The sequence below is a fragment of the Orussus abietinus genome, unplaced genomic scaffold (genome assembly GCF_000612105.2).
Source record: "Orussus abietinus isolate OABI.00-Male unplaced genomic scaffold, Oabi_2.0 scaffold43, whole genome shotgun sequence".
NCBI classification, from domain to species: domain Eukaryota; kingdom Metazoa; phylum Arthropoda; class Insecta; order Hymenoptera; family Orussidae; genus Orussus; species Orussus abietinus.
This window is the reverse complement of record NW_019394351.1, coordinates 127,329-147,753: the sequence shown is the minus strand read 5'-3', so window position 1 is coordinate 147,753 and position 20,425 is coordinate 127,329. Positions and strand designations below refer to the sequence as shown.

Genomic DNA, 20,425 nt, shown 5'->3' with positions numbered 1-20,425 from the left:
CGGAGTACTGTACAGGTGCCAGTCATAGAAACCAAAGCCGCGTCTCTCAACGAATTATCGGTTAACAAATAGCATCGCTTCTCTTAGACATTAATTTTCGCCTTAAGGAGTAACTAAATCGGTAAACCAATTTCGTGGTACCTTCCACCGCCATCGTACTCTATTTACAAAAACCGTCCATAGATTCGCAGCTCGTGCCAAACGGTGCCCATCAAATGTTTCATTTCTTTTCCTGTGTTTTATCAGCATCACAGCACACTTCTTTTTATCAGCCTTGTTATCGTCGTCAATAACGAAAGTATCCTCCGAATTGGGTGTATCGATTTGTTTCAAATTTCATCGCATGAATAAGGACCCCAAGGTAGGTCCCGAAACTCGGGATATTTCATTTTATATAAAAAAAATTTTGGAAATATAAACAAAATTTTTTTATAATTGAAATCTCATGGGTGTCAGGACCTTCCTTATAGCGTCTATATTCGCGTTGTAAGGATCAAAATGATTCGGTACACCCAGGTCGGTTTCATGAACGCCGCTCTCACATCACCTTAAGCCACGAGTAGCTCGTCGTCATAAAAGTCTGTAGTCCAGGACCATCGCCAGGACCATCTCGGAATCACTTCCAGACTTGTATCAGGCCATCCGTACTGCCAGTGAGGATGCAAGCATTCGACATGGACACTGCTGAAATAGTGTCGTGGTGACCCGAAGGAGGTGCTTCGGGCCCTTGTCCACCACTCTCTTCGGAACTCCTCACCCTGGCGCCTCCTCCTCCGGATGTAAGTCCTGGGGGTGCTGCCAACACTTCCTGGACCACGTTGGTACCATCTATCAGTCGCTGCCTGAAAGCGGATTGAATAAATTGGTGTTTCCCTGGTATCGCAACCTGAACTCAGAGCTGAGTAACATGGTCCCCGGGAACTATTTAAAATAGGGAATCCAAAGTGGTTCTGTCTTCTCACTGATGCAAATTAGAAAGTGGCATCTTTAATTTTAAACACCCACTTCAAGTGAATTCAATTGAAATGGTTACCCAGCTCTGTCTGGACTTTCTCAGGATAAATACTAACTCGTAGACTAAAGAGTTCAGAGGAATGGCGTCGTTCGCTGCAGGCAGTGCGACGTAGGACTCGTTGGGGATGTTCAGGTCCCAAAATCTCAATCTCATGTCTGTTCCACCAGCCAATAAGAACCCTGATCTGTCGACAGACCCTGAATGCATGGCGCAAACGCTGTGGCCACCTTGAGAGTGACTCAAAGGAGGTGCGTTCGATGCCCAAAGTACCATTTGCCGGAAACCCGTCTCCAGGTTCCACATTGAGATCTCGTTGTTGCCCTGGACCGCAGATATGATCCAGGAGTGCTCAGTTGGGTGCGTGATGACTTTCCTGACTCTGGCGCCTAGAATATTTCCAAATGGCAGAATTAAGGTGGAGTGAAATACGTCGAGACATTTCATCAACGTCGGTAATAAAGATTCTTCTAAATATCTACGTTGCCGACGTTCGTATTTATACCGATTAATTCGAGGAGGGTATTATTTCACTTTAATCTGGGATCTTGCTAATCGTGAATCCTTACCGGCTGGGTGTTTTATGTTGCTGATGGGCAGCTGGAACCGCAGATCCCAGCAAGTGTGGACCCCAGAGCTCGTGCCGAGAGTCAACCATTGTTGGTAATTGTTTACGCAAAACGAAGTGATGACCCCGTGTTTCAGATCATTCTCCAGACGCCACGTGGTCCCAGGACTACGGAGGTCCCAGCCCACCAAGGATCCATACAACGTGGCGTATACAAGAACAGACTGCGAGCCAAAATCCAAGTACTGGAGGTCAACTGCGCAGCCTTCCTCCTAAAAGTCATTTATACAAAGTAGTTACAGCGAAGGGATTCTAAAGTCGTTTATACTCCATTATGCAAGGATATCAAGTTAATAATCACCTGAAGATCCAACTGTCGCGAATACAAGACATTCATCTTACAGGAGTTTGGCTCGATTCGAAGGACGAACACTGATCCAGATTGACTCGCAGAACTTGCCAAGGACTGTCCCTGCTCGCAGACTGCGAGGCCAACCAGGGGACCCCCTCTATGCACATATGTCTGCCTGTAGATCGATTATTTAATCAGTAATTAACGTTTAAAACTATGCGCAGACCGAAGACTGACTATATTACTTTGTTATAAATTCTATCATCTAACCTGGAACGATTGGCGACGTTTCTTCCCTCCATTTTACTTGCATCCCAGATCCTGACGCAGCCATCTGCTGCGCTGCTGGCAAACAAGCTTGTATCAGGAATGGAAACCAGTCGATTCACTGCAGCTCTGTGCTCATGAAGATGAGCAACTGGAATCCCACGTGGTCTCCACCCACTTGGCAACAATCTCGACCCTTTAACATGTACGCGATGACTAAATTTAAGGATATTAATATTTCCCAACCATTATTTCTCATCGTCACAAGTTTTGTCTGTTCACCGTTACGTACCACTTTGCCATGCAATGTTATCAGCCCAGTGTTGAGCCCTCAGAGCTGCAGCATGTTGCTCCTGTTTCCTGTAGGTCAATTGTCGCACCTCTAAACGACAGGGTGCACATCGATCTGGAAATCAAATGGATTTTTTAATGGAGTCACTTTTTTCTTATTCATTTCTGAAATTTCTTGTTGGTTCTGGATATTCACACTGAATGTAAGACCGCTCATGAAGAGAGTGATCGTTGATACTGTTCATATCGGTGAGACTGTGCTGCGGAGACAAGTGTATGTCACCTCCATGTATGCTTTGGCTTGAACCACCACTTCCCATCATATCGGAAGCTTTGATAGAAGAATGCTAGAAATGATACATCAATTGATTGTGTTCAAACTTCGATTTTATTCCACAAACTGAGATCAGTACCTGTGCACTTTCATGGGCTGCGAACATGGTTCGCCATTCTTGGTTCATCGTGGCATATGCAGCTGCTGTGTCCGAAGTCCTCCGATCCATTTTCTTGTAAGCATGCAGTCCCATATCGCCTTTGGTATCAGGATACAGGACCACGATGTGGTGGCGAACCTTGTCTTTCATGGTATTTAATTCCAGCTTCCCATCCGTTTGTTTGCTGGCATGATTCTTGGCTTCCACTGCATTCCTGTACTTGTTGATTTTTATTAAATGTGGCTTCATGACCAACAGCTGGTCCTCGACTACTTCCGTCATGGATTCAGAGGTCAAACGCCTGAAGAGCTAAAAGAAATCATTAGTATAAAATTCGAAAATAGTTTAAATGTAAATGTCAGTAACTGTTCTGGATGACATATCAATTAGAACTTTTTTCTGATTAAATGTCGACATCGATTTAATTTCTTGGTGTCTTTCTTATTGCCGCAAGAAGTATTTTAAAACTCTTTTTTTTTAGTTTTAGAAGCATCAACGGATTTAACATACGTTTCGTAGAGATGTACTCATGTCATTGTACTGCGGCACAATTCCTGTAATGGCTTTTATCCTGGCAACCTGACGCTGTTCCAGCACCTGAAAGAGTTCCTCGACGTCGCTGTATTTTACCACAGAGTCGTAAACTATCCGTGGAATCGGTGGAACCAGAGCTTCCAACAACAAGACTTCTTTCTCCAATTGTATCAGAGAATGCCTCAAGTAAGGTTGTATCATTGTTTGCACCTTACACTGAACGTCGACGAGATTCAACGTTCTTGCAGCTGCCGAGATAAACCCAACAATGGCGTGCCTGACCCACAGGTTTGGATGAACCTTTAAATAGTAAAGCAGAATAAACATTACACAGTTTACTTCTTTTTTTTCTTTCAGTGTAGTTAAAGGAAGGGGAATGATTTCGAGGTTATATTTACCAAAAACACCACGGTCTCGGAGAGTAATTGGTACAGGGCAGACTTATGCAGAAGACCCAATTCTGTTAGCGTAGCCATGGCGTTTATAGCCTTAGTAGTTACAAACTCTTCAGGGTCTGTAAGTCCTTGCTGAAGAAGAGGCATGAGTATCGGACTACAGTGCCAACCTACGTAAGCAGCAACACCCACGATGCACTCGAAAAAGGATCCTCGCAGTTGCTTATCTTCCTTATCGTTTAAAAAGGTAATCACGTGGCTTAGCAATACATCGTTTGCTTTTTGTTTGCCGAAAAATACGCACAATTTGCTCATGCCGTTTTCCATTAACGTCTGCTTTACTAAATTTTGTGGGTCTGTGAGTAGCATCGATACAGACTGTTGCACCTGCAAAATAATTAAAACGTGATAGACTGTTTAAATTCATTTTTTAAGTCAACAGTGATTAATTAACAGAATCATGCTGAAAGAAAGGAGACCGAAGCTTACCATTTCGTGTAGGGTTTGCAGTTCGCCGTCATAGCTTGGCCTGGGTCCCTCGTTGTTGCCCAAATTTGACAAATGGGAATTTTCCAAATACCTCAACGCTATGTGAGCCAGATGAGCAATATTTTCTGCGTAAGCAGCTCTCACAATCACTGCGTCGTCCTGCGTGATGTGAGACAAGCCTGGTAAAATGTACTCTGGAAAGATGTTCACATCGGAGGGTGGAATAGACTTGACAAGGTACAGACATTTTGTCAAGGTATGAATCGCAGATACCCTGACTCTGGGTGCAGGATCATGGACTAGATGAAACTGCGAACAAGATTGTTACGTATTACAAGAACAAGAGGATTTAATAGATATTAAAAATTATTAAACTCATGTGGTTCGCTTACTATGTAAGGAAGAATTCTGTCTAGGATGGTTTCGTCGGACGTGTTCTCGGCCAGTTCCAATAATATTTCCAGACTTTGTAACTTGGACTGAGAATGGTGCAGTCCTCTGATGCACGATGTCACAAGTTGTGTTATTATTACCAGGCCTTCCAACCCATCGCAGGATTTAGTCTCTCTCTTTTCCTTCTCGCAGTCAGTCTTCTCTATATCAGCTTCTAAACTGGTGCATGAATCTGTAGTTGAGAAGTGAGAAACATTTATTCGATTGTTCTGATAAGGCGAAGTCTTTCCAGAAGATTCGCTCTCAGTTTCTTCGGTTTTACTTGTGTCATTTTTACTGGATATCGCTGAATCTGTAGTACTTTCGTGACCATTCTTCACGTTCTCGGCTTGAACACTTTTTGCTTGTTCGCTGGTTTCAGTCTTTAAAATATTTATAATATTCCCGATGTCTTTCTTCAGTCTGTTTATCTTTTCATCGGGAGAGAGTATCGGAGCAGCAGAAAAGATCAGCATGTACGATTGCAGGAATGAGTAAAAGTACTCGGGGAAGATCTTTCCTCGGGCTTGAGATAAATAAATTTCTGCACTTTTCCTATTCGCAGGATTTCGCTCTAACATTGAGCCAAGTAATTCGCGTATTCCTGTGTCTTCAATTTTATCCAAGTGTTTATTAGCTGAGTACTCCCCATTTCTGTACGCTTTAACAAACATAATCATTTTGATAATTCCTGACATCTACATTGTTATATTTAAGGAGTCATTTTACTTTGACGACTGAAAAATTAAGCTATGTTGCGATTTCATATCACATATATCGAGCACATAGTTTCGAAAAGTGAAACAAAAAATGTTTTATTTCAAAGTAGAACGATCCTTTAAGGAGATATGTACATATTTAAGGGTACTTACATAAAAGCTGGGAAAAATCAAACGGAGGATGTCCTTCGTTGTATAACTCTGCTAATGCACAGCCAGCAGAAAAAATATCCATCATTGGCTGTAAATCACCCGTTTTCAATTCTTGTTCCGGTAAAAGCATTGTATTACATAATTCCGAAGAGAGAGTCTTAACAAATCGCTCAGGAGCAATGTAACATGTTCTGAAATTATAAATAGGTCTAGTTAATCAGTTACTTTTTAAAATTGGGTTGAATCAGGATAATTAAGCACCTCCTTCTAGACGTGTCAAAAAAATATGAAAAATCTGCAGGGTTGTCCTCCGGTAAATACGTTGGTTTGAAGCTGGCAAAATCTGCGAGCAAGACCCAATTCCAGCTAGTTATCATTATATTCTCCAGTTTGATATCCCCATGGCAAACACCAAACTAGAAACAACCAATTCTTTAAATTTTAGTACCAATTCTAACGTATTCATTTCATAGACTTACCTTATGAGCCTGATGGAGAGCATAGAGAACTTGAAACGTTATCCACTTTTTCTCAACAGTAGTCAAAAAGGGCCTTGTGCTGATTCTATCGTACAGTGAATACTTTACATACTCTCTCATAATGAATCCAGCTTTCTCAGTTAACTAGTAACAAATAAATTAAATTCTAAACATAATTATATTTCATTTATCGAATAAGCTGTAGATTTAAATATCCCATACGATCGTTCGCTGGAACGGCAGGCAATTGACCGCGGAAGCAAGCTTTGATCTAATCTCTTCCAGCTTGTCTTTATACATGGACAATGGCAGAGTCGGGTCATGTATTACGAAGACTTTGACTACGATCAAACCTTCTTGACTTCTAGCTCGAGCCACTTTGAAGAATCTTGTGCTTCCCAAACTGCAAAGTAGATCAAAACATCGTGCAACATATAGAGTCGATAGGCTTATATGGCCTAATTTCTCTCACCAACCTCGATGAACGATTAATTTCGAATGACTTGTAGAAATCTTTAAACTAGTAATATGAACGTAACTTACTTAACATCAAACAGTAGATCACTGTGATCAGTCAAATAATGTTCGACCGGAAATATCTGGCTGGGAGCAATTCCGACCAGTTGATTCCCCATTTTTACTCCTCAGATATTAAATTGACCTCACGTTTGAAACCTTCGAATCGTCCTCAAAAACGAGGTTAATCTTCCTTGGGAAGTCATCTGTCGCGATAGAGTGGGAATAAAAAGTGAGGTTAAGTCGTCAGCTGTTCAACATAGGCGCAGAGCGCGAAGGGACGCGCTATTTCTCCTAGATCATAAACAACTAATTCCAGAAGACGGGAAACCTCGTTTCCAGTCTCGAAACGTGCACAATGTTGCGGAAAACATTCCAGTAAATAACCAAAACGAATAATTCTCCTTAGATTCGTGCACTGAAATCATTTTTAAGATACTCTTCGGGAAATTTTTAAGTTTCCAAGATGGCGGCGGATACATATCGTTCGCGATAAATTCTAGAGACGCGTTATCAGAGATTTTTAACGCCAATCCTTTTCACCTATCCTTGTAGGGACAAGTGTCATTGCGCAAAAGTAATTGAAAAAAATTCCTCTTCCATATCCATTCCTACGCAGCGAGGGAACTCGTTTCCAGAGCCATTTTTAATCGCCTTGCAGATGTTACACACGAGCGCAATTTATTGTAGTGTGTTAACGGTACGAATGCACGTATATGGGAGAATAAATGTGCCATGTTCCCGTAAGAGCTACTCGGTCTTAAGAATTACTTTCACTTCGAGAGTTTACTCCGATCCTGGCTTATTTTACTCTTGCTTAAGACCTCGCAATAACTGAATTGCGAGTTCCTTAGAATTACATCGGCATATATTTGCCGCATGCAACCAGAAGCGTTTTACATCGCGACGTCTCCATCTGAAAATACAAAGATTTACATCTACATACTTCCTCATTACTGTTTTCTTCACGTTATTATTTGTATACGTTACCGACTTTGCGCTAAAATTCTTAAGTGGGGTCGGCAACAAAAGTCTTTTCACGTTTTACTGCAAGAATTTGACTTGAAAAAAAATTAAATATTTATATTATTTCCGCGTTTTAACCGACGTTACGTTAGTACCTGCGTCGCACTATTATTTTCCGCTCTCGTCAATTTTGTTACATTTATTAAGTTAATTACAAAATCAACTGCTAATATCGGGATGAGTTTAAAATGTCCTGATCGAAAATTTGAAACCATCCTTTGTCATCATGGCGAGGTATACGAACAGTTAACGAGCATGAGTCACTTCAGTTACGAGCGAAGGACGGGGAACAATTTCAGACAATAAACTCTCCTTAACGGAGTCACGACGCAACGTCGAAAATTCCGTCGAGTGAGATCAGTCAATTTCCTCGATTCTTTCCTAAAATAAATATTTCCTCAAAAGACGCCTCCTAATATCTCTTTAAATAAAACGCATTGGCTTTCCCGCCGTTAATTCAAAAATCGCGCATGCGCCTCCCCTCTTTCTTGTGGGGAGTGTTTTTAAATTCTCAAGGCTTTAAGTGCGAGTAACATAACCGATAATGTCACGGTAATTTAAACTTAAATTTTTCGTCGGTTATGTTCTCGTTCAGGTTATCTTACCGGGGTAATATAACGCAGTAAAAACACTTGTAGGGAAGACTGGCAAAGCCCTTGAAACCCTTTCATGGAAATGATTCTCAATAAGGTTATTCATAGGGATCGCCTTGATATTCTCGTGGGGCTCGTCGAGGACGATTTCTAGAAATCTAGGAAAGGGGAAAAAGGAGGAAAAGTAATTCCGGAGTTACTGACCAGCGGTGAACGATCGCCGCGTTTCCGCCGGCGGTTTTAATGGCGAACAAAGAGTCTCCTTGCGATTATTCAGACGGCGTGACTCAAACTCGCATATGGCGAGGCCTTTTTTCCGTCATATCAGCAGTCGCTTCCACTCGCACTATCTGGCCTGCATTCAGTGTTACTCTGACGGCACCGGTTGCGTAGACGGTGACGCAAACCCTCGAACCGATGCGCATCGGAAATGCTAAAATACTTAATTGCTAAAATGTGCTGACCCTCCGGCCGCCATTTTGCGAAATGGGCTTTAGAAGGAAAACTTAAGACGTAGAAAGGCGACTAATTGTCAATTGCGAACGGAAAATAATGTCAAAATACGTTAAGTGAGCGACGCTTAATGTTGCACGACGCAAACCTTTGAACCGATGCACATCGGAAATAATAAAATACTCAATTGCTAAAATGTGCTGACCCTCCGGCCGCCATTTTGCGAAATGGACTTTAGAGGGAAAACTCGAGTCGTAGAAAGGCGACGCAATTGTCAATTGCGAACGGAAAATGATGACGGAATACGTTAAGTGAGCGACGCCTGACCTTGAAAACCTTCAAGAGTTAGCGTGGGATAAATGGGTCTGCTAAATCTTAAGTAACTACAGTAGTCAAGAGAGATGGCGTTTATTTAATTATCTTACAGAATTTTTCCGTGTCAATGCTCCTTGTTAATCTTCTATTCCCAAAAGGTCCCTCTCTTCAAGACCACCTTCCTTTTCCGAGATCACCTTTCCAATCCTCTGAAAATTACGGTTTACTAAAATCACCTCTAGTCAAAATCATTTACTGTTTCAACTCCGATTTGCCAAAATCCTATTATTCAACTGCAATTTGTCAAAATTCTGTTTCAAATCCGATTAGCCAACACCCTATGTCTCAACTCCGATATCTCGAAGTGCTCTCATTTAACCCTTTAAGTGCCGGCCAAGGTCATTAGCACTAGTAAAACGGCGATATATCGTCCGGCACTGAAAGGGTTAAAACTTCGGATCCGTCCTTCCAACCCCCTTCCTAAAAGTCCCTCTCTCCGCGATCCTTCCGTCCTACTTGCCCTCTCGGCAATCTCTCGTATCTTATCTCGGCCCTCCCTACGTGCGATGCTCTCGAGGCCCGCCGCTCCACTCGGCCCTCGCCGTCAAGAATCCCGCGTGCGTGCCCAACACCACTCCGCGTTCCCTCTTCGGCACTCTTCGGCACTCATCGGCACTCTTCGGGGAACGGAGCGTCTGGCGAGCCGCCGGTGGAACTTGGCCGAGATAAGCCGAGCAGCGAGCGGCCAACGCGGCCGAGTGCAGTCGAGTGCGAGTCCTCTCCCGAGCCGCACGCAGGGATGACGTTCCGAGGAAATCACGCGCGTGCCCCTCGCGACCCCCCCGCCCCCCGCGGGCTGCGATCTTCGGCGTAACTCGATTATAGTCCATTACCCCGAAATTCCAGGTCCCCAGCCGAAGGATATATCCTCAGGAAAATAGAAGTCCGCTCGTCGTTCTTCCCGCTGATCTTGCGTAAGTATCACGCGTTCGAGGGGAAAGGAACGCCTGGGGATATGTGAAATTACTCGCTTTTGTTATTCTTTTTTTTATCGCCGGTGTTCATGTTTTCTGGTTTAGGAGCTCCGAGGGTCGGTCGCTTAATACCCGGTAGTGGAATTCGTTAATCGGCGCAACTTAGTGGTAAGAACTGTGAATATTTTCTTCTATCCGGAGAGGCATTTTTTATTATCGATCGCGTATTAATCCGATATTCTCGTGAGGAGATACGAGTTTTATGGGAAAAAGAAAGCCTTTTCTTTGCATTTTACTAGTGTATATCTTGCGGAAGTGCCGCGCAGTTGAATGGACAGGAACGGGGATAGGTGAAATCGGCTTTTCATTTATAATACTTTTCATTTTATGAGGTTTCGGTTGACCGAACATTTCATAAGAGAATGGTGGAGGACTCTTTGGATGAGGTGTTGATAGCAAGATGCGGTAAAAAGTGTGTCATCGGGCTGTAGAAAGTATTCCGCCCTTCTGAGAGGAAAGATCCTTAAGAAGAGAAGTAGCTGATGACAGGACATTTCTTGGCACTCTTTTAACAACTTTAAACAAGAAGACAAATAATTCCCTTTTAAAACCGGGTACAAAAAAATATATATATGCAATATAATATATAATAATTATAAATAATAATAATCTCTAATAATGATTTACTTTCTCGGAATAATCCCTGGGATGAAATGACGAAATAATTGAGGATTTCCTTGCGATAACACTTCCGGGTTGATCGTAAAAAGTCATCTAATAATAGTAATAGTAAATTCGTGTTCATAATAATAAATGTCAGCAACTGTTATTAAATGGAGCATCGAGGAAATTGTCGATTTTCAATATCGATCAGGGTCTCATTTTGGAGAAATTTTGACTTCACTTTGGACCACGCGTTTAAACGTCGTAATAATAAGTGTCGGTAATTAATATTAAATGGAGCATCCAGGAACTTGTCAATTTTCAATATAAATCGAGATCTCATTTTGGAGAAATTCTGACTCCACTTTGGACCACACGTTTAAGCGTCGTAATAATAAAAGTCGGTAATTATTATTAAATGGAGCATCCAGAAACTTGTCAATTTTCAATATAAATCGAGATCTCATTTTGGAGAAATTCTGACTCCACTTTGGACCACGCGTTCTCGGCAAACGAGATTTTGACAGGGAGTGCTTCTATTTCGAACCCACCTCGGACTTCTCGGGGGCGCGACCGATACGTTTATTAATAGAAAAGTCCCGAGTTATTAACCCCTGGAGGTTCAGGTGGACTTCCGTCCGAGTTGACGCGTTACGCCTTACTCGTAACACTCACTTCCGGTCGAGATTATCTTATCGGATGAGCAGAGCCCGAATCACCTGGTATCGAGACCGCTTATCATACGGCTTCTGTCATGTTCATTGTCAAGTGCAGGGAATGGATCTTGACAGGGCGAGGTTGGGACCAAAATGAAAAATCGTCACGATCGGGAAAGAATATGAATTTCTGAGACAATAATTAATTCCTCCTGAAGAACACCTCCGTGTAAGAAATCCCCACCAAAACACCCGAGGTGTAAAAAGAACGCCGTCAAAAATACGTTCTTGTCTCTCCCTTCAATGACAGAAATACTTGAAATGGTTTTTCCTTATTTATTTTTTTTTTTTTTTAAGAATCGAAATCAATTATTTTTGCCAAATACGATAGTCTATTATTCCCTTTAGAAACTTAACAATAAGTCAGGCGTATTGCCAATCGATATCGTATATTTTGCCCTGCGTAATGCGTGCACATCTGTTAAAAAAACTTGTACGTTTTCCCTCGAAATCGTATGTATTTAAATCTACAAGATTTTCTGTTTCATCCAACGAAAGGATGAAAATTAAAATGTTAAGAAATGAGAAGAGAGCCATAGAGGGATTTACACGTGTAGAGATGTGAGAAGAGAAACATCAAATGGCTTGTTCGGATCGGAAAGGCGTAAAAAAGCGAAAAATATTTTGCAAACGGTAATGTCTGCTCTCGATGTGAAATCTCGGCCTAGGTTCCGTTTTATCTAAGTGTCGATAAATGTTTTCTCAGCTCCTGGGCATGACGTTACGGTTGAGTCAACGGCGAAAAATTCGAGATATTCCTCGGGCCGTTTGGAAGGGATAATGTAAACGCAAACGCGAGATAACGCCTGGGTTTCCTTCGAGGAACGGTTTAGCCTGTGGAGACCCTGAACTAGGTCCTGAAACTCACGAAATTTCATTTCTCATGAAATAGTGTATTCATTTCTCATGAAATAGTGTATTCATTTCTCATGGACTAGGGCGTTTATTACGTATTTTTGACGAGCGTGCTCACTTCTCGCACTTCCATCTCACGTGGGTTTATTCGCCGAATTACGTATTCGCTATATGAAAGAACGAGATCGCTAGCACTTCCGGTCTAGTATTATTGCAAATAAAGGTATATACCTTGTAAATCGAACATGTTGAAGAGGTGGGTTATAGGCAGGAAAGGCGGGAAGATGAAAAGCCGTTAAAAGTAAAGAAGAGGACTCGAATCTATTGAAATTTTTTTAAACATGTATTACATTCATATTTACACGTACTATAATTAGACGTTCAACCATATAATTATCTTATCGTGTCTTGTAAGCATGAATTATTTAATAGTTTTCAATGTTTAATAATGTAATGTAATCTCGCAATAACAAAAACTAACCTGTACATCCTAGTAAGTTCGAGTACGATTGTTGCCAAAATTTAAACACCCAGGAGGTTTTCCATTTTGAATTTTGGTGTCACAATCCGTGGAAGATGGCGTTCACGGCGCTTATTTTTCTATCTTTTCTTGTATGCTTCACTATTTCCCGTGAAAATTTGTGTCGAGCCGGTTCACATGAATGGTCTCGCATTTTCACCGCCAAAAACGTTCCGTAATACCGTCAGCTACTTATTTTTCACATTTTCGCTCAATTTGCTTTACGTAATAGACCCCTAGAACCAACATGGCGTGGCCCGTTTTTAGAGGAAATAATTTAGTTACGGCTAAACGTCACAGATGGCGACGTTGGTCCTAAACAGTCGTTGGAATAATGAATTCAGGGGATTTCGACAGTTTGACATCGATCTCTTCGTCATTACTTTACTGAAATGATACATGGAACGCTTTAGTTCGTGTAATTCTCAACGTAGACTGTAAAAGACATCATAGATATAAATGCCGGAAACTGGATGCGCCAGGTTATGTTACCACTTGAGTATTCAAAATGACGTTACCGCCAAAAAGGGTATAGATGGATGTTAATTTATTGACCTAGATTTAATTTCTCAGCGCCTTTTATATCATCTTAAGACCATTTTTTTTTCTACTTTCAGGAACCATGAACAAGACGGAGCTGAACATATTCTTGAGCAACGAGCCGCCGAGGGCTTTGGCCAGTCCGAATCATTCCCTGATCCCTGTGCCGAAAATAGGGAATCCCCTGAGACCCGCCGAGAGATGTCCCCCGAAGAGGAGAGAATCTTTGGAAAGGACTGCGAGGACGACGTCCGTTGCCGCCCAAAGGGCCACCTTCGAGAGGTCCGAGTCGCCCATCCGGTGGAAGTCGAAGAACACCGCGACCTCCTCCATATCCGAGACGAAGAACTCGAACGAGAGATTATCGGCCGTCGCGAATAAACGGCAGGAAATGGACCAGAAGTTCAACAGGAGCAACAGCTTCTCCGAGAACAAGTGGAAGAGCAAATTCGAGGAGTCGGAGAAACGTAGGAAGGCTCTTTTGCAAAAGGGCGACAGTGGTGATTATTTTATTTATTTTATTATATTTATTATACATCATCGACGGATTTACATTAATGTCTGATTTGTGTCTACCATTAATTGCCAATCGTTAATCTCATTCTTTTTGGGCGATTAATTGAGACTTTTTCATTCTAGGTAAGGACGGAAGTTAGTAACAATTACATTCCATTATTACCGAGGACACGTTAATATATAATTATCTCTTCCATTGATATCGATTGTTGATTGGTTTTTAATTTGACTGACTTTTTTCCCTTTTACCAATGACTGGTCATTCGTTTCTTCGCAAGAAGGTGGAGTCAGTCGTAATCACATTTCCTTATTAACCGATACGCCTTATTTATTAATACCTAATTAATTTGTACATTAATATTAATAATGGACTTTTAAGAGCCACTTTGAAGTTTAAATTCCATTTGTCGGAGTCATTTAAATTCCACGGTGTTCCTCTGAATATCTTTTAACGAAAGGTACTTAATGGAATGGATTAATTATATTTATTGAATAAGGAAAGGGTGTCTTGGAAATGATTTTGCGCTGATTTTAATGATCGAATCTTGTTGCAATTGATGATTGTAAAAGTGGGGACGTTGGCGAGGATGATTCACCAAAGTGCGATTCGTCTGTGTAGTTTTTATTAGTCACACATCTCGTATTTATACGTGGCCGACTTGTCAATCGTTGAATGTCATTATTGTCGCACGCACTTCGCCACTTGTTGCTGTCGCAATCATTGCAGGGGAAATAAAAATCGAGGCTTCGCATTCGGTTATCGAGCACTCGGAATCGAGGCGAACGCGAAGTTTGGGGGCCACGATTGCGAAATTACCCCATCTTTTGCAATTGTTCTCGGCCCTGGAATTTTCCATGAAATTTGCAATGCGCGCGTTCTGCATAATTGTGCAATTTAAAGTTACACGGGAGATTCGCTACCGTATACCGCAATTTTCATAGAAAGATGTTGCGTTGTCGAGTTATAATTTATCCACCGAATTGCAAACGGCATTTATGTCGCTCTCTTTCGAAAAATCATTTTTTTTTAATTATTGTATAATTATGTCGCTTTTGTAAAGCGTCTTGCATAATTATGCAATTTGAAGTTGCACGGTGGATTAGCGACGTATACCGCAATTTTCATAGAGACATGTTGCGTTATCGAGTTAAAATTTATCCACCGAATTGCAAATGTCATTTATGTCGCTCTTGTTCGAAATATCATTTTATTTTTAATAATTTCACCGCCGGGGAATTTTTGTATCCCATGAAATTTGGAATTCGTAGCGCCGATCGTCTGTAGAGTTTCCATTATTAAAACTTTCCACGACCATTTAGTCTCGCTAAGGGAAAATTGATTTCCATTAATTGCCTCGTTGGTATGTTTAATTGTACCTGAAGTAATGCAAATGTTTTACAGCCGCCAAGGAACATGTCGACCTTGAGAGAAAGCACCAACAATTGCAGCGGCTGTACAATGCGCTGCAAGGCCAGATGCAAGAGAAGGAGCAAAAGTTAAACAAGCTGCGCACGGGTAATCATTAGTCTCACTTTAATTCTTACTTCAATACACTTTCCCCCCTAAGGAGAAATACTTATTCGAAACAATTGCTTGTTTTTTCTATCCTAGTTTCGGAAGCGGTCTGCAAGGAATACGAGCAACTGAAGCATCAGTATGACGTGGAAACGGGAGCGATGCATAAAGCTATGCAACAAGCCTCTCAGGTAAAGATAAAAAATAAAAATAAATATACAATGGAAAATTGGCGAAGCGAGGACTAATTGCATATTGATATGCATGACGACAGTGGTACAAGCAAAATCGGGAACTGAAGAGGCGGTCCCAGGTGCTGACCCAGAAGTTCCTTCAAGTTAATCCTGACGGAATCCTCGACATCGACTTAGCGGACGAGGTCGACTCGAATCCTGACGACATAGAACAACTGAGGGAAACGGTAAAAGGTAGACTCGTTAAACAAATTATATCTCAAGGCCGGTATTAATCAGCCGAGGGGGCAAGGTAAACTTTTATCATTTTTATCAATATTTCTTTTAGAACTGAGCCAAGACATCGCCAGGCTACAGACGGAATTAAACGCGGCTCGTCTTCAGGAATTCGAGGCGCAAGAGCAGGCCGCTCTTTTGTCCGCCCAACTCGACGAAGAACGCGCCCTGAGATGCCAAGGTATTTTTTTGGCTGTTGTTTCACCTCTTAAGGTGAAGTGTAACCCCCTTAAGGTGAAATGAAACCCCCCCTCAAATCAATCCATTCGGAATTACACTTTTTTTTTTTTTTAAGGCATCGGACCGAACTGTCCCAAACTTCGGCACTTCAGAATTATCCCGACACTTTCCAAATTTGGTGTTTCATCTCACCTTAAGGCGATGTCAAAGTGGCGTCAAAGAGGTCTCGTTTGTTAAACTTCTCCCCGAACTTGGTGTACTAAATCGACTGAAACTTTACAATATAAATATTGAGGGTATAAGGAAGGTCTTGAAACTCGTGAAATTTCGATCTTCTTTGTTTTAAAGTTTATTTACAGATATTTTTTAAATTTTGTTATGACAAATGTAATTTCAGTAGTGTCCGTACCTTCCTTAGAGCCTCCACATTCGCGTTGCGAAGTTTGAAACGATTCCGCGCACCCGGTGCGGAGAGAAAAGCTTTATGAAGGAAACCTCTTCGATGCCACTTTCGTAACACCTTAAGGATTTAACCACTTGGTATATATTGACTGTTGTACGTTCAGGGGACGAGAAGCTGAAGGAGATGACGATGAAGAGGGAAAACATGGAGCGGGTGACGCGGATGGTAGCTGAAGAGGTCCAGGCCCTGAAAACGCAGTGCGACCGGGAGAGAGAAAATGCCCAGATGATGAAGATGGAGGCCGACCGAGTGAGTTCGACGAGATGAAACGGTCGCAAGAAGTTGTCGACGCAGTTCCTGTACGTCTCCGTTGTTTGATTGTTGGAACAGGTGCAGAAGGAGAGGAACGTATTGGCCCATCAAAGCGCCCTGCTGTTGGCGGAGGTCAACGAGGACCCGGACGGCCGGCTGTTGTGCGTTCTTCAGGAAGTCGAGTCGCTGAAGAGGCTCTTAGAGGAGGAGCAGCAAAGCCACCGGTTGCAGATCCAGCTGATGCAGGAGAAGCTGGAGGAGAAAGAGTCGAACGTTGAGTTTGAGATAGTCGAGGAGAAGCTGAAGCTCGCGGAGTCCGAGCTTGAAATGGTGCAAGCCAGGGCGGAGAGGGCTGAAAAATCGGCGGAGGAGTTCGAGAGACTCGCCCAGGAGCTTAAGGAGAAGGTCGAGGAGATGGAGAAGAAGCACACCTTACCGCCACCGCCTCCTCCACCTCCACCGCCGTTGTTCCTCAATTCTTCGCCTTCCATCAAACTGATGACCAGGGGGATGACAAACGGCGACAGAAGCACCGCAGTCTCCGACATGGAGAACATCCTCGGCATCGTTAAAAAGAATCCTGCGGTACCGCAACAGCCTGGTAATTTTTTACCCTCTCCAGCATCTAGATCGAGTTTGAACAGATACCAAAAATTAGTTCACTCATCGCTGAGGCAGGAATATGTAGAAATGTAACTAATCGATGACTGTGTTTCCAGCCATCGATGACATAATCAATCAAATCAAGGGAGGCAGGTTTACCTTAAAGCAGACCGATGTAAGTAGACGTTTTGCAGGCTGAGTTAAACGTTAAGGCGGGTGGTTTTGTTTTAGAAGGGTACATTTTCTTTCCAGAAACAGAGGGAAGAGGAGAGGAGACGCAAGCAGGAAGCTGAGGCAGCACCTCCAGCTGTCTCCGAGATGCTAAATATCTTGGGGACCATGAGAAGGAGAGCTAAGCCGATCAGGCAGTCCTTCAAACTAAACGACTCGACTGCCTAATACCTAAATTCCAGTTTTGGTTCAGAACTATCGTGGGTACTATTTTAAGTACCATTTCAATGACGAACCAGCATGTTCGTTCTTTTTTTATAACTTTTTTCAGTATTCGTATGTTCTTAAGGTTTACTCAATATATCGATTGCAAATATCCAATCACGCGAACCCTACTTTAAGGTTTTATGAAAACGTCATGATAAAGTAAAATACACTTTTTGATAGTACGCCATCTTGGATACTCGAGTGATAACATAAGCTGGCACATTATGTCTACGCCCTGGAAATTTTCCTTTTCGATTCTGAGTTTTCAAGAAATGTAAAATCTAAAACAATATATGTTGACGAAGCCGTCTTGACTCTAGTTTGAAATAAACACTACTTTTTTTCTTAATGAAATTTGACGAGTTTCAAGACTTTCATGGATACATCCGTAATCAAGCACTAAAATTTCAAATGATTCGGTGCACTCAGTTTGGAGAAAAGTTTTATGAATATTTTGACATTTCGATATCACGACACTGTCACACCTTAACCGTTTCCATTTACCACTTAAGTTAGGATAGGATTGATTAATTGATGGCCAGCAGTTTAAGTAATGCAGTCTTTCTTCAGCAGCGTTAAAAAACAGTTTATATTACCAAAAGCTTCGTATATACCTCTAAGAAGTTACAGTTCTTTAATTCAGCGCGTGGCGAGAGATACAGTTTCTCTCTCAAGGCTGTGAAAGAAGCGAGGTAGTTTCCTCAGAAGCAGTCAGGGTATAATTCTCATCCATAACGATCGGCGCTCATTGGTTAAGAGACGAATCTCTTAATCTTATCTATAATAGGTTGAAGTTTCGAAGCCTCGAAGAGAAGGACTCTCCTATACGGCGTCATCTCGTCGTCGCATTCGCCCCATTTTCCAACGAGGCCACTGTCTGCTTCCTTCTCTACGCAGAATTCGAAACTGAATGTCGCTTCTTTGGCGAAGATCTCTTCTTCCGGATTACTCCAGAAAATTTCAGGCTCCTCGGTTGCGCCTCTCCGCTTGCTTTTCTCCGTCTTTTTGACAATCTTCTCCATTTTGTACAGCTTGCAAATTAAGATGTAGTACGTGAACTCGAAGGGCATTTTTTTACTCACGGCACGTTGTATCTCACACATTAGATTCTCGAGAAGAGGTACCGAGATCTGTGCAGGCATATTGACGAAACGTTCGTTAATTAATAAGCCTAACGTCGATGAATCATCTTCCAGGATCCTTTTAATCATGGCATTTGTTGCGTCCGAAGCGTTATCACTTGCCAGTTGCTTCAATATGCTCCTCAATTGTTGTATACATGGAAGATTCTGAAAATGGTGAAAAGACGGAGATAATGCTTAAAAGAGGTCGATTACATTCCTTTAATTTACTTTGCCTCACATCGTACCTGTCTGTCGGATAAATTGACAACGGTTGTTATCCCGAATACGCCATTTACGTAATCGTCCTCATCTGATATATCTTCACCGTCATCCTCCCCGTCATCGGATTGCTTTACCACGGATCCGACATAATTTTGTGATATTATCAAATCCGTTAAAGCCGCTAAATCGAGATGAGCTTTCAGAAAGAGCTGCTGTAGCAGCATCTTGATTCCATGGTAGTCCGGATCTTGAGGATTACGCCCCTCGAAGTCTACTTGAATCTCCATGCCCTAAAAGAGAATTTCATTTGTTGGAGAAAATTTACCCACGAGAGTATCGAAAGAAAAGTTTCTTCTTGTTAAAAATTAAGATACTCGACCGCATGGCTGTGAATTCAATGAATTCAAATCAGTTCATTGCCAGGAAAGGTAATAATGGCTGATAAATTTGATGACATCAGATATACTTTCCCAAACTTAATAGACGAAACAATTTTAGTTTTCTTAGCGATCATAGACTAAGCAGGACTCAAATCCTTCAATAATTACAGGACAAAGTAAAATCCTTTGTGCGCAGCACATGCTCAATTTGAGGTTAGGTCCCGATGGACTATAGTTCCCGCACAAACGGAGCCAATAATTCGCACCTGCTCATTCCCTGCACCATTCTCGTTCTCGTTCTCGTCACTTTCCGAAAAACTCGAAGCTTCGTCCTCGTTGACGTTCTTCCCCGTTTTCAGAGCTATCTCACGTTTCTTCCCCGGAGCCGCCATTGTTGCGCTACTTGACGTGCAGAGTATGACGGGTCGAACCGGTTTGAGCCTGTCTCAAGCCACGTGACAGGCACGCGTGACACTTCCCTAAAACCGTCGAAAACTCTGCATTTACTCACCCCTCAACTCCCCCAACAAACAAACCCCTCTCCCACGTAACTTACCCAGTCCGCAAAAGCAATTCCGCAAGTAATTCGCCCAGAAATTCCAATACGTAACCCCAATCTCCACCCGGCGAAGGAAAATCTCGAATTACACGAGAGAGTTTCAACGATTCAGCGCAAGATGGCGCCACCAGTCTAAACGAACTTCTCTGCCCACGATACCATACGTTACTCGGGTTCCACTTCCCGGTACGTAGTCTTGAGAGCGCCGCAGAGATGGCGCCACGCACGCGATCCCACCGCGCATAAAAATCACATAAAAATCGACCAAGCGTGCCGAGGTGGGGACATCATCAACATTCCCCTCGGGTCGCGTTCACCGGCGTTCATTGAATCCGAACCCCCCGAGGATCCCTGGAAATCCAATTTTTCAACTTTCCAGATGAAGAGGCCGCCAGGAGTCGGTCCC

At 42.4% G+C, this 20,425-nt stretch overlaps 3 protein-coding genes across 9 annotated transcripts; 1 reads left to right on the top strand and 2 right to left on the bottom strand.

The window, feature by feature from the left end:
• Nucleotides 1–54: 54 nt before the first annotated feature.
• LOC105703728 (phosphoinositide 3-kinase regulatory subunit 4) lies at nt 55–8,600 on the bottom strand. Of its 4 annotated transcripts, none has more exons than XM_012432323.2 (18): nt 6,669–6,760; nt 6,348–6,528; nt 6,126–6,269; nt 5,908–6,062; nt 5,647–5,837; nt 5,058–5,435; nt 4,735–4,967; nt 4,343–4,651; nt 3,857–4,240; nt 3,435–3,758; nt 2,904–3,233; nt 2,687–2,837; nt 2,492–2,605; nt 2,203–2,395; nt 1,942–2,107; nt 1,582–1,852; nt 1,071–1,401; nt 55–842 (listed from the first exon to the last, which is right to left on the bottom strand). In XM_012432323.2, exons 1-18 carry the CDS (start codon nt 6,758–6,760, stop codon nt 617–619), a joined length of 4,173 nt encoding a protein of 1,390 aa, XP_012287746.1. In that variant the 3' UTR covers nt 55–616. The 4 variants fall into 4 exon arrangements, with proteins under 4 accessions (XP_012287746.1, XP_012287745.1, XP_023287689.1 ...); XM_023431921.1 differs by adding an exon at nt 8,465–8,600 and having other exon boundaries at nt 617–842; nt 4,735–5,435; nt 6,669–7,557; XM_023431920.1 differs by adding an exon at nt 8,273–8,591 and having other exon boundaries at nt 617–842; nt 4,735–5,435; nt 6,669–7,557.
• A 1,109-nt stretch (nt 8,601–9,709) lies between these two features.
• On the top strand, nt 9,710–18,088 carry LOC105703754 (shootin-1). Of its 3 annotated transcripts, XM_012432392.2 has the most exons (11): nt 9,712–10,002; nt 10,108–10,170; nt 13,374–13,796; nt 15,215–15,328; nt 15,425–15,519; nt 15,603–15,756; nt 15,851–15,979; nt 16,545–16,690; nt 16,772–17,294; nt 17,413–17,471; nt 17,549–18,088. In XM_012432392.2, exons 3-11 carry the CDS (start codon nt 13,379–13,381, stop codon nt 17,693–17,695), a joined length of 1,785 nt encoding a protein of 594 aa, XP_012287815.1. In that variant the 5' UTR covers nt 9,712–10,002; nt 10,108–10,170; nt 13,374–13,378; the 3' UTR covers nt 17,696–18,088. The 3 variants fall into 3 exon arrangements, with proteins under 3 accessions (XP_012287816.1, XP_012287815.1, XP_012287814.1); XM_012432393.2 differs by lacking the exon at nt 10,108–10,170 and having other exon boundaries at nt 9,710–10,002; nt 17,555–18,088; XM_012432391.2 differs by lacking the exon at nt 10,108–10,170 and having other exon boundaries at nt 9,715–10,002.
• Nucleotides 17,239–20,099, bottom strand: LOC105703756 (protein BCCIP homolog). Of its 2 annotated transcripts, XR_001104391.1 has the most exons (5): nt 20,017–20,099; nt 19,727–19,939; nt 19,104–19,370; nt 18,349–19,023; nt 17,239–17,318 (listed from the first exon to the last, which is right to left on the bottom strand). XR_001104391.1 is itself a non-coding variant. In XM_012432394.1 (4 exons), the coding sequence occupies exons 2-4, from the start codon at nt 19,850–19,852 to the stop codon at nt 18,487–18,489; spliced, it is 930 nt and encodes a 309-aa protein (XP_012287817.1). In that variant the 5' UTR covers nt 19,853–19,939; nt 20,017–20,099; the 3' UTR covers nt 18,280–18,486. The 2 variants fall into 2 exon arrangements, 1 of the variants encoding a protein (XP_012287817.1); XM_012432394.1 differs by lacking the exon at nt 17,239–17,318 and having other exon boundaries at nt 18,280–19,023.
• Nucleotides 20,100–20,425: the final 326 nt, after the last annotated feature.

Bases quoted from the DNA above. Each gene is read 5' to 3' on its own strand.
- LOC105703728 (XM_023431921.1), bottom strand. From the start codon at position 6,760: ATGGGGAATCAACTGGTCGGAATTGCTCCCAGCCAGATATTTCCGGTC. The intron at 5,436-5,646 runs GTAAGTACCCTT...TGTTTGTTAAAG, and splicing joins TGATTTTTCCCAGCTTTTAT to CGTACAGAAATGGGGAGTAC. The intron at 2,396-2,491 runs GTACGTAACGGT...TACATGTTAAAG, and splicing joins TAACATTGCATGGCAAAGTG to GGTCGAGATTGTTGCCAAGT.
- LOC105703754 (XM_012432392.2), top strand. From the start codon at position 13,379: ATGAACAAGACGGAGCTGAACATATTCTTGAGCAACGAGCCGCCGAGG. The intron at 15,329-15,424 runs GTAATCATTAGT...TTTCTATCCTAG, and splicing joins GTTAAACAAGCTGCGCACGG to TTTCGGAAGCGGTCTGCAAG. The intron at 15,520-15,602 runs GTAAAGATAAAA...GCATGACGACAG, and splicing joins CTATGCAACAAGCCTCTCAG to TGGTACAAGCAAAATCGGGA.
- LOC105703756 (XM_012432394.1), bottom strand. From the start codon at position 19,852: ATGGCGGCTCCGGGGAAGAAACGTGAGATAGCTCTGAAAACGGGGAAG. The intron at 19,371-19,726 runs GTGCGAATTATT...ATTCTCTTTTAG, and splicing joins ATGGTGCAGGGAATGAGCAG to GGCATGGAGATTCAAGTAGA. The intron at 19,024-19,103 runs GTACGATGTGAG...CACCATTTTCAG, and splicing joins TCAATTTATCCGACAGACAG to AATCTTCCATGTATACAACA.